This window comes from Leishmania martiniquensis, chromosome 30 (assembly GCF_017916325.1).
Source record: "Leishmania martiniquensis isolate LSCM1 chromosome 30, whole genome shotgun sequence".
Classification (NCBI taxonomy): domain Eukaryota; phylum Euglenozoa; class Kinetoplastea; order Trypanosomatida; family Trypanosomatidae; genus Leishmania; species Leishmania martiniquensis.
The window spans coordinates 1012161-1024170 of record NC_090165.1 but is presented as its reverse complement, the minus strand read 5'-3'; the positions used below and the strand labels follow the sequence as shown (position 1 = coordinate 1024170).

Below are 12010 nucleotides of genomic sequence, written 5' to 3'. Positions count from 1 at the left end.
CATCCCTTTTTTGTCGGCTTCCCACTGCATGGGGCAGCGCTTGCGTTTGTCACGCTCCCCGTCCCCCCCTCCACTGACTTTTTGGGCTTCGATCTTGGTGGCACGTGATGCCGGCACCTTGCGGGTTATCATATACTCGCCTCTGCAGCTTTCTTCTCTCCTATAGAACTTCCTCTCGCTCTCATTTGTGCCCCCGCTGCCCGCTGCCCTGATGCTGTGCTTCTCTACGCTCTCGCACGTGTGCCGATGGAATACATGGGCCTCACTGATATCTCCCCTTTTCCTTCTTGTTTCACAAATTGCGCCTTCTGAAGCCGCGCACCTGTGCAGGTCGGACCTGGATCGAATACTCCCTCTCTCCTGCACACACACTTACACAGAGGCACACACATACACACTTAGTGTTCCCGCATTGCTGCGTCGGTACACGCACCTCATCGCGTGGTGACTTGCTGTCTCTCTGCCTTCTGTGCCGCAGCTGCGTGTTCCACCGCTCTAACTTTCACTCTTTTCCTTGATTGGCGTTTGTTTTGTTGTCTTCGTTCCGTCGTCAGGCGTGCGAGGATCAGCTCCTTTGGTCCTAACAGCCGCGTCACATTTGATACCATGCCTTGGAAACACCGCTTGCCGGCGCCGCTGGTGTCGACGTCGTTCCTCAACACACTCTCTAGCGTTTCGGCGTGTGCGGTGACGATACGACCATTTTACACCACTCGCGCGATCACTAACAAAGGTAGCAGCGCCACTAACACCCAGCAGCGCGCCGCCGCGGAGGAAGATAAGGAAGAGCTAGAGCGGGAGCGACTTTTGCGTGGGCAGTTCGCGCAGAAGATCCAACAGGGCCTGGCGGGGCAGCAAGGCGGGGCCGACACCGGCGCCGCGAACATGAGTGGTGGCTTTGGGCTGGGCCCTGGATGGGGCATGGGCAACGGGGGCGCTTCCTTTCTGGGTCAGCCGCCTGTGAACCCGGACATGGCCAGAAAATTGTTCAACTTTATGTTTTACCTGACGGCTCTCTTGTTCCTCATGCTGATGATGCCGCTGGTGAACACGAACTCACCATTCTACACACTGCAAGGACTTCCCTGGTGGGAGCTCCCGATCGGCTCAGCCGCCTATTTTCTTCTGCTGCGCTCTTTGTACTCCCGGCATGAGCAAAATCGCATCAAGACTGAGTTCGAGAACGCCACACGCGCGAACCCAAAACTCACGTTTGACCAGTTCATTACACAGAACTACCCAACTCTGTTCCAAGGGTATCGCACATCACAGCCGGAGATGCTAGCGGCGGTGTCGGCGTGCTTGTCGTCCGCGAAGGATTTGCGCTTTGCTCAGACGATGGTACGGGCGGCGGGTAGCGCGAAGGACCCTCGCTCCTCGACGGACGACATCATGGACGCGCTGCGCCGCGATTTCCCTCAGCTGTTCTAATCGCTACGGCTGAGGGCTGATGGTGAGTAGAGCGGTGTGCGTTCACGTATGCTCCTGTGTGCTTGTAGGTGAGGAGTAGGGAGGGCCCAACCAGTGAGCCAGAGGGGAGACGGCAACGGGGAGGAGAGGGAAAGGGTGAAGGTATTCCAACGCGTTTGCCGGTGGAGGGCAGACCTTTTCCCCTCTCCGTTTTTGCTTGAGCCTCAGAACAACACCTCAGGCAGTGACGAGGGGCAGACTTTAGTGGCTTCGCGACACACCTGCTCCCGTTCGGCCCCTACCCTTACGTCCTCTCTTTTCTCGTCCGCGTGCGTTATTGCAGTTCCTGCGCCTTCTCCCCCTCCTTATGTGTTTTAGCGATTGCCTCGGTGGCCGGGGGGGGCATGTCTCCGTGTGCGTGGCATCTCAGGGGGGCTCAGTACCCCACTCTCTGTCTGGGGAAGCCAGGCAGCCCCCCTCCCCTCACTCCCACCCTTGCCTTTCGGAATGCTGAGCCGCCTCTCGTGGCCACGACAGAGGGTTCCAGCACCTAGCCCGAAGGGGGGCCAGAGCGATGTGTCGCTACCGATGTCGGGGGCCAGGCGCTGGATGGCGTTGCGTCGGAGCGACCGGCGGCTGTGAAGAGGCTTGTGCCGTCCATGCGATGAGCAACGCGTCGGCATGACTCGAGCGTATCCCGCTCGGCCCTTGCACTGCCTGCGTGCGTGTGTGTGTGTAGAGGGAGCCTGAGTCATCGCGAGGAGGGAGGGGATACGCGTCGGTGGCAACCAGGGCAACGGGGAGCGACTGTGAGGCGACCTGTGGGGCGGGAGGTGCGTAGGGTATGAGGTGGGGGCCGTGCCTCCGATGGCCGAGTCGGTGCGCTGCTGCAAGACGCGTGTGTGCACGGCTGCTTCTGTGCACGGGGCGATGGGGCCTGCTGGCACATAGGCTGGGGGTCGAGCGAACTTGTGTGCGGTGCGGCAGAGACTTGCTTCGTGTATAGAAGCGTTGTATCTTCTGTTAGGGTCTCTCTCTCCATTGTTACCGTCTCCACTCGTCGAAGGGGAATCAATGGCGACTTTGGCGGACTCGGCAACCGAAGTTGGTGCGCGAATGCGTGAGCAACGTATCGAAGAAAAGAAGGGGGCGCGATGCTAAGGGGGCGGGGAAGGGGGGAGAAATCACTGCATGTGTGGTGCTGCAGTGGTGCTTATTTTTTCCACGCCCGAACTCTTCAATGCCACATGGCTCGGCGCAAAGGTGCGGAGGAGGCGGCGGTTGCAATGGGTAGTTGCCCGCACAGCCTCGCCTTTGGTGTAGCGCGTTTTTGTTTCGAAGTGATGCCCGTGCTGGTGGCTCCACCTGCTCCCATCATATCGACTCTGCTGCCCCTTCACCCTTCGTAACATCTTTCTTCCACTGTAAACCCACTGCTGGTAAACACACACACACACTTGTCACGGGAAAAGGCCGTGAAGGATACGAGGAGCACACGGCTATTCTTGCATCTCCTGCTCCTTCGTTTTCGTTTGGTTGAGGTGCACTTTCTCTCTTCATTTATCACCGCTGTTGCCTTTGCTTGACTGCCTCTCCGCAGGTGAGACGCGCCCCGTCTAGGCGCCAAAGTAGTACGCGCCCTTTCTCGCTTAGGCATGCGCCAGCGCCAGCAGCATCGAGAACCCGGTGCTAACGCGCCGTCGCTCCTCGTGGGCCCAGAGGTGGACTTGAGCGAGGAGTGGCGGACAATGCACGGCGTCCATGAGGAGTACAACGACGAGCAGCCCCCGTGCACGCTGGAAGAGTTTCGTGAGCAGCTGCAGCGTGCCAACAAAGCCCGAAGCAAACGCAGCCTTGAGTCTGAAGAGGAGGAGGACGCTTTCTACCGCGCGGCTGACGGAGCCCCCAGAGATTACGCGTACCGCGCTGTCTTTGAGTGGCTCTGCGCGGCTAACCCGACAAAGGCGCGCCTGCGTGTCGAGCGGCTCTACTGGATCGCGTGGAAGCAGTTCCTTTACGGCTTTTTCATGTCCGGTGTGGGGACAATGCTGATGATAGTGGGTATCGGCTGTACCGCACAATATTGCGAAGAAAAAGCGCGCGGTGTAGGAGTGATGTTCGGGGCGTTTCTGCTGTGTGTTCCCGGGTACTACTGCCTGTTCGTTCTGTATATGTACGTGACGTGCCGCGGCCGGTATACCTATACGCAGCTACCCGAGGCGTGAGACCCAAGAAGGGCGAAGAAAGAAAAAAGAGAAAGGCAAAGAAGCCTTAGACAATTAACTTGCCCGACATATGTGTGGCACTGCTCGCCCCGGAAGGAGTGCTACACCTGTGTCGCTGAAGACCCTGACTCTGCTGCTCTTTGCCTTCTTGTAGAACGTACACCCGAGAGGCAGACGTGCGCTGCCTCTCAGGCTCTTGCGGAAGACAAAAAAGGAGAAGATTAGAAAACGCGGTGGAGGACACAAGAGGCGACCATCGCGCATTTTTCTGGGAGGGCACAGCGACGTTGACACTGAGCTGCACTCTTGCGCGCGGCCTGTTTCCTTTTGTCTCTCTGTGATCATATGCGTGTGCGTGTTTGTGGGTTTGTACGTACCCGCGCGAAGCAGAAGCTTTCACGAGCATATGGGCCGGTGGCTTTTTCTTGCTCGCTCACCGTCCTTCGTCTTGTCTCCCTTTGAGAGGGCGGCGGAAACCCGACTTGACGGCTCACAGAGCTCATTACGCGCACCCTGCCCCTCCGGTCCCCCTCCCCAACCCTTCTACGGCTGCAAAGCTTTCTCTGCCCTCCCAATCTCTTTTTCGACACTCTCCTGTTCTCCAACTCGCTGCTACCGTTCGCTCCTCAGACTCGATTTGCCGTCCACGCCCTCCCCACCTTCCCCTACACATTCTGTACGAAAGCGCCGAGACGCAACTCGCCAAAGCCGCTGCTGCTAGAGAGGGAGAGGAGGAGCACCCGTCGCCTACGGTGCGTTTTCCGTGCTTTATCACTGTCTTCTGCCCCCACAGCAGAGAACACAGAGCGAGGAGTACGAGTCTTGTTGCCGTTCCTCGGCAACCGTTGCTGCTTTACCCCGACACACACACTGACACACACGCACTCCGACGCACTCATGTAGATCGTAGCCTCTGCCATCGCGCACGTTCCTGCTCCTTGCTCACCGGTCTCGTCACTGATCGCGCTCCGTTCTTCTCTGCCATCCTCGCCACCGCTCTCTCAGTGCGAAGGCAGACTCAGGCGCAACAGGATGGAGTTTTCAGCACTGATGAATGAGCGAACGGGTGCTACGTGCCTTTCCGCCGAGCTCTGCGGCGCCTTCTCAGAGTATCTGGACCACACATATCCTCACTCAGGGTCATTCTCGTGGAATGAGGCTGTCCAGCTACTCAGTGGGTTTACTGGCGTCTCTGCTCACCACATAACGTCTGCACTGGGTGACACGATCACGTGCGGGACGGTCACCACATGCAAAACTGAGCTGAGCTCGGCTTTGGAGGTGTTGATGCGCACTGACGGAGCTACCGACGCGTGGTGGGACGCCCCAGGAGTCACCATAGCGGTGCTAACGAGCGCAGCAGATGGAGAGGCGCATGGGGAAGCAGACTCGAGAGAGAATAGTAGGCGAAGGAACCTTGCCTCTGCACGAGCGCGCTCACACCGACCCTCGCCTCCGGGCTCGGTATACGGGGAAGGGCCGCACCACAGCGAAAGGGGCGCGGGGCTGGGGAAGCCTTCGGTGCGCCCCACAGTGGACAGCTGGGGAAAGAGGGGCAGTATGCGCTCGGGTGCCTTCTCCGTCCCTAGCGTATCGTTGTGCAGATCACACAGCACCGCAGGCTCGATGGAGCGCGTTGTGGCTGCGGCGCTCGGAGAGTTGGGCACGCTCATCGAGGATGAGCAGTGCTCGATTCAGTTCCACCCAGACTGTTCGACATTTCGCTTTCCCAGCGAAGCGTCGAACGACGCAGAACGCTTTGGCGCCCCCGCTGACCGAGGCCGGCGCGCCGGGGGCCGCTTCCACAGCCCTTCTCCGGTGCTACCAACAGACGAAGAGGCGGCGCGCCCCCCAAAGCTACCAGTCGCACCCATGTCAACCCTGGCGGAGCTGGGCCGCTTCGTGCAGCGTGGGAAGACCTCTAAGGTGTGTAAGCAGTTTCTGCAGACAGGCCGCTGCACATTTGGCGTACGTTGCCTGTATCACCATCCCAGTAACGCTGTGGTGGCTCCGAGCAAATCGCGCGCTGCCCCACGACACCTGCCGGGAGATGCTCCGAAGTCAGTTGACTCTGGTGCCGCTGCGGATGCGCGTTTTATGAGCCTTCGTTGTTCAGTGGCTGCTCCGCTGTCCGACAGCTTTCTCGGGGGTGCGCCCTCGCGATCTGCAGGGGGTTGCGCGTTTTCAGCGCAGCCGACCCCAACGTGCTGGAGCGCAGCGCAAGCGAAGGCGGCAGCTAAGACGGAGCGACCTTGGAAAGAAAGGTGAGTCTCTCCTTCTCCGCCTCCTCTCACGGGGGCACCTCCAGCCGCGCCGTTCAATTCGGCAGACCGCTCACCCGCAGTACGTCGACTGCACACTCGACACCCGTCCCCCACGGAAGGGTGCCTTCGTGTGCGCGGTGCCGCCGCCGCCATCTCGGCATTTGCCGGTGTATGGTCATGTGTTGTCTACGCATCCCACCACTGCTGCTGCCGAACGGTTCTCGAGGGATGCCAGGTAGGAAGGCGCACAGCGCTAAGGCTGTGCTATATCAAGATCATGAAGCGCTGTTTTTTTATTATTTCGCCCGCCGATACACAAGTCGCGCTTCGCGCGCGCCGGTGCGGCTACTCATGTTAGCGGGTGGCCATCGTTTTCTTTTCGTTTGTTCTGCTTCCCCACACTGCACCGAGCGCGCGCTTCTCTATGCGTTGCCCCCCCCCCACCGCGGCTCGACGGCCAACCGCTCCACAGCCCTTATCCCTTTTTTCTTTCATTTCTCCTCTCATTGCAACGGAAGTGGCAGCGCGCCCTTCGTTTGGTAGGGAAAGAAAAGAAGAGGGGAGAGGAGAGGGGGAAGGGGCATACCGTAGAGGAGGTTGCCACAAACGGGCAGGAGAAGAGGTGCTGTTAGACGGCCGAGCGCTGAGGATATGTGTGTGTGTGCTCGTGCGCGGAGGACTTTATTGTTTGTTTTCATTCTCCCTTTGGCTTGTGGTCTATGCCTCCTCCTTTTTTCACCCCTCTCTCTTTCTTTCTCTCTCGCAGCCGCAAGACCGATATTTATCTGCTGTCTCTCTTTCTGTGTTCCTCAATCGCCATGCCGCTCTTCAGTTACGCTGTATTCGTTCTTCTCTCCCCCTTTTTTGCCGCATTTCTTTCAATGGGTCTCAACCCGTTTTGACACAGTGATGCCATTGGTGTGACTCCAGCAGCGCCAGTCGGATGGGGATAGTGACGCTTCTCTGAAGCGGGTTCTGTGGTGGACAGGAGACGAATAGGAGCAGTCCATGAAGATTTCCTATCCTCCAAACACCCTGCAGCTCGTGTTCATCCTCTGCCGTACAAAGGCGCATCAGAAAAGCACTGCTGCTCTTTCACTCTGCGTGCACCGCGTAGAATCACGTGCCATCAAGGCAGCAGCGGCAACAGGAGAATGCGAGGAAAGCAAAGCGAGGCCGAGTGTGTGTGTGCGATGCGCGCCCTTCCTTTGCGGCTTGGGTAGTCGGCATGTGTCTGCTATTCCTCCCATATGTGCACCTCCTTCAGTAGAGCCACTACCCATTCGTCTGCCGTTGGGCGCGCGTGAGAGAGGCGGGAGCGGCGTGTGTGTGTGGGGGGGAGGGATGGGATTGCTAGCGGGCCGCTTCCGGTGTGCTACTCTTCTCCGCTTCATGTCAACGCGCTGCAGCCCGCCCGCTTTCCTGCCTGTACCGTCTGAGTCTTCTCTGCAGATGCCTCAGCGCTGTTGTGTACATCGCTAATTGTTAGTCTTCTCGCTCTCCTCCCACCTTTGCTTCGGATGCTGGCATGCACATACACACACGCCCACACCTGCACAAGTGGCATCATGCGGGTCTCCCTTGTGCGGCGCTTTTTCGAGTACGTGCCCAAAGGGGCATCGGCCAACGTAAACCTCTCCGTCGCCACACCGTACGGTGCCACATGCGCCTTTCGAACGACAGAGATGGCGGCCGCAGCGGCGGATGCAGAGCGAGAGACGAAGGGCTTCTTTTATCTCCCCCGCATCGACTACGATGTTGGGCAGGGGGTCGCGCCGCTCATGTCGAGAAAACAGTTCGACGTTCAGTACCACGTATTTCACAAAGCAGCGGTGGATCGACTGAATGCGCACACCTTGGGGTCTGAGCTCGAGGGGCACAACCTGAACGTTGTCATCCGCAACTCTTCCTTCGATGCGACCCGTGCGGTGATCCACGCCGCCGCGTCGGAGCACTTCAACTACTGCTTCTGGTATCGCTCTCTGCGCCCGTGGGGAACGACAGTGCCAATGCGACTCAAGGACGAGCTGCAGCTGCAGTACAGTCAGAATGGTACTCTAGACGCTGTAGAGGAGGTGCAACGGCTCTTCGCGGTCACCGCGCTTTCCCAGCAGTATGCCGGCGGATGGGTGTATCTCATCTGGACCGGTAAAGCGTTTGACGTCCTTGGCTTTGACCACGGCACCTGCCCTATCGGCAGCGACTTGATCCCACTCCTGGCGTTGAATATGCATGCATCCGCACGCTGCTACGACTATCCCCTTTTGGCGGAGGACGAGAACGGGGACGAGATTGAGCGCTATGTTCGAAACTTCTTCAAGGCATGCAACTGGGGAGTGGCGGAGAAATATTTCCTCCAGTGTAGTCGAGCCTAGTGAGCTGCTTGGGGTGCCCACCGCTTTTTTCTTCTCGCTTCTGTTCACAGTGGCCTGTCCGTGTGTGCGTTTGTGTGTGTGTGTGTATGTGTGTCAGAGTGCATGGAAACGTTGCAGCGTCACCAACGCCAACGAGATGAGAGATGAGAATGGCACGGCAGCACAGGGACTACCTCTTGGTGTGAGCTCTGCTTGCTGCCTGTACACCGGCCTTGCACATGCGTCGGCGCTTATCTTGCGGGTGCGAAGGGGGGGGTAGAACACGTCCGATGCATACCGTAGCGCTTCTCGCAGACCCGCACACGCGTGCCACACGACCATCGTCAACAATGCCGACTCAATGTTTGCTCGCTATGCTGCTGCTTTTCGAGTCCAGTGTGGTCCTTTAGCGCCGGACAAAACGAAAAGAAAGAAGGAAAGAAACGCTTCCGCCTTTAGCAGGGGGCACTACCTCCCACTTTGCCCCACTGCCGACCCCGCATCTCTGCTCTTTCTACCTTTCCCCCTTCTTCATCCGCATATTCTTTTGTGATGCGTCTGCGTCACACGGCGGCATCGGTGATTGTCCGTCCGCGTGTTCCTCTCTCCGTTTCCCACGCGGCTTTTTTTTTCTGCTGGCCTTGGCGTGCACCCCCTCACTCGGGCCTCCGTTCGCGCTCAAAGGCTGTTCCCTCCTCTCTCCCCTCTTGCGTCACCGCGCTCCCGAGAGACTCATCACCCCACAAGGAGGCGACAAACACAGCACCTTGCGTGGAGCTGATATAGGAAAAATGCTGCCCCCAACCCAAGTCTACTCCACCGTCATCCACAATCACACCGCAGGGGAGGTGACGGTGAGGGTGACGTACTCGAACCTGATGCATAACACCTCGGAGGAGCACCGGATGACCATTCCCGCTGGTGCGAAAGGCGTCGCGGAGCCACGTACCTTTATCGAAAACGGGACCGAATTCGCGATTGTCATTACCGCCGTCCACGTCCATAATGCGGAGGCCGTGCTGACCGCACCGTTTCCGGGAGTGGACAGTCCAACGAGCAATTATCCCATCAACATTCTGGAGGAGGGCGGGGGGGTTCATCTGAGAGGAGGGCACGCTTGAAATACCGACGGCCAGTTGGACAGGCTACGATTAGGCGCATCAAACAGAAAGCACTCCGGCCTGCTATGTTCCTCCCCTTTTTTCCTTTTTTTCGGCGCTCCGCTGCGGGGTTTTTGACGCACATGTGACACACGAGTAGGGGGACATGGGCGTGATGTTCTCAGCGCGCCGTAGGCTTCTCTATGCTACCGACATTTTTATCCCAACGCTATGAAGGGCGTCGTGTTCTTGAGAAATTTTTTTCCTTTGAGCTCGTGCATTCACGGTATACAAACGCCTCTCTATCGCTCTCTCCCGCGCTTGCGTCTTCTCTCTTTGGGGTCCGACAGCGCTGCCTTTTCTTCGGCTTCTTCCCTCTCTCCGTTTTGCCGCATTGCCTTTTCTCCCTCGCCCCCTTCCGCATTCGCTGCGCATGTGCAGCACGGCGACCCTCGGCGCTTCACGACAGACGAGGTCACAGCCAAGCATGGCACGGTGAAAGCGTAAGGAGGCGAAGTGTACGAAACAAAGGACACCACGACGGAGTTCTTGCAAGAAAACAAAGCGAAACACCGCTTATTGCCGTCCACATCTCTTCTTCTGTTTCGTTGTTCCGGCGTCGCGCGGACCGCAGGGGCCGCTGAGCCTCTGAGACGACAGGGTGAGACAATCTTGGCGCCCATCCGCACCCCACCTGCGCTGTGTGCTGTCACTACCTGCTGCCTAACGTTGCAGGCGAAGAGAAACGGAGCGGCATGTGTGCGGCAACTCTTCCGCAGCGCGGCGCTGCCCTACGCCCTCTGTCCAGAGGGCGCAGGGGAGGCAGGCATGCAGTCAGCCAGCGGACGCGCGCGCTCTCGCTCTCGCTCTCCGCATGCTGCTCAGCGCGGGCCCCTTTCGCCGGACACACCGACGCTTCTGGGAGGCGTGCGGATTGCTGGCAGAGGGTGAGATCTGCCCCCCGCTGCCACAGGCGCATGGCAGCGTCCCTCCCGCCACGGCGCTGCCAGCCAGCTATGCAGAGAAGCCCCTCCACCCCCCGGCAGCAGCGTCGTCCTGAGGCAGGCCGCGGGCTTCGCAAACATGCGAACACTGTGCGCACACGGCGCCCCGCATAGCTGATATGGCGCATCCTACCCCAATGCAGCGTCCGGTGTCCCGCAGAGCCAGAGTGATACACGAAGAGGGCACGAAGCACGCGGCGGCTCTTGCATCGGGCCGGGCGGATGGAGGAGGAAGAAATGCTGCAGGCGTGACGAGAACGCCCCGGCTCACACCATGGAGTCCGCCAGGCCCGCGTGCGGAGAGTCCCCGCACCCTTCTGTCGGGTGCCGCTGCTTGATGCGACTGAGGGAGAAGCAATGAGGTGCAGGGAGGGCGCAGCGTGCGCGAGGGCTCTGACGTGAGGCCGTCCAACCTCCTCCTCGAGGCCGTCCGGCATGCACCTGGAGCACCCCTCACGACCCACACAACAGACGCCACCGCATGCGCCCTGGGGGGCCGCACCCTGCGGCAGGACGGCTCTACCTACAGGGCGGGGGTTGCGCCGTGGTGCAGCCAGGGGGAGGTGCGCTGTGACTGTGTGCGCATCGAGTTGCAGGCGCTTTTTTTTGGAGAGGCGGGGGAAGGGGGACGCGCCGAGGAAGAAAAACAAAAGGAAATGCAACGAGTGTGTGCAAGGTAGGGCGTGTGTGTGTTGTCGATGTTGTCTTCGTCCAGTGCGTGCCCTCCACGGACTTGTGCGGCCTCGCAAGTCGGATCTCGCGGCGGCGGCGCGGCGTTTCAAGTTTTTTTTTTTCGAAGTGTAGCATTTTCGGGGCGTTGTGTGTTGTGGTTTCGCCTCCCTCTCAATCCGTTAGGTGAACGCATCGGTCGGACTCAATGTGGATCTCTGCGTGCCGTACTGAAGAGGGGCGGAGTGTGTGAGGAAATGCAGCCGCCGCCGCTTTTGTGCCTCCGTTTTCTGGAAAAGGAGGGAAAAAAGTCATCCACGCCTACAGGTGTGCGGTGGGGGAGGGGTACGCAAGTCCTTGGACGAATGCGGCGGAGCCGCTTTTGTCACGACGGCCGCGTGTGTCGGCCTTGGCCATCAGGTGATGCTCGGAAGAAGCGGGTGGTGCGTTTCGGCATCTCATCCTGGCCCGACTGTGCTGTGCATTCGACTCGACTGCGAGAGGTGTGCGAGGCGATGCGTAGCAGAGAGCGCATCTGCCATACGTGTACGACTTCGTCTTGTAAGAGGCTCAGCCGTACCACTCCCTTTTCCAGCTCGCCTCCCTTCACAGTTGTGCTCGCCCGACTCCTAGCGACTTATACCGGCGTCGGCGTCTGCACCTGGTATGATTGTCTCGCGGCGACGCGTTGAATACAACGAACGCCTGACTCTACTCTCACACCTTTGCCATCCCGACTGCATCACGACTTCACACTCTTATCTTGACGGGTCTAGTTCAGTGCATCCCGAAGCCCTCACCCCTTTCCCCACCACGAACACGAGCACGCACAAAGACAGACACCACATTCTTCTTTTCCTTTTGCATTGTGGCGCTTTGACAAGTAAGCATGTCGTCTCGTCAGGGTGGCAAGCAGAAGCCGCTGAAGCAGCCAAAGAAGGAGCGCGGCGAGATGGATGAGGAGGACATGGCCTTCAAGCAGAA

General features: G+C 59.1%; 4 protein-coding genes across 4 annotated transcripts; all 4 read left to right on the top strand.

The window, feature by feature from the left end:
- Positions 1-606: 606 nt before the first annotated feature.
- LSCM1_03899 (uncharacterized protein) lies at positions 607-1431 on the top strand (the record flags this gene model as incomplete). The annotated part of the gene is made up of 1 exon (XM_067321430.1): positions 607-1431. One exon carries the CDS (start codon positions 607-609, stop codon positions 1429-1431), a length of 825 nt encoding a protein of 274 aa, XP_067176798.1.
- A 1634-nt stretch (positions 1432-3065) lies between these two features.
- Positions 3066-3635, top strand: LSCM1_03898 (uncharacterized protein; the record flags this gene model as incomplete). The annotated part of the gene is made up of 1 exon (XM_067321429.1): positions 3066-3635. One exon carries the CDS (start codon positions 3066-3068, stop codon positions 3633-3635), a length of 570 nt encoding a protein of 189 aa, XP_067176797.1.
- Positions 3636-7467: 3832 nt separating this feature from the next.
- On the top strand, positions 7468-8274 carry LSCM1_03896 (uncharacterized protein; the record flags this gene model as incomplete). Its single annotated transcript, XM_067321428.1, has 1 exon — positions 7468-8274. The coding sequence occupies one exon, from the start codon at positions 7468-7470 to the stop codon at positions 8272-8274; it is 807 nt and encodes a 268-aa protein (XP_067176796.1).
- Positions 8275-9044: 770 nt separating this feature from the next.
- On the top strand, positions 9045-9374 carry LSCM1_03895 (uncharacterized protein; the record flags this gene model as incomplete). Its single annotated transcript, XM_067321427.1, has 1 exon — positions 9045-9374. One exon carries the CDS (start codon positions 9045-9047, stop codon positions 9372-9374), a length of 330 nt encoding a protein of 109 aa, XP_067176795.1.
- Positions 9375-12010: the final 2636 nt, after the last annotated feature.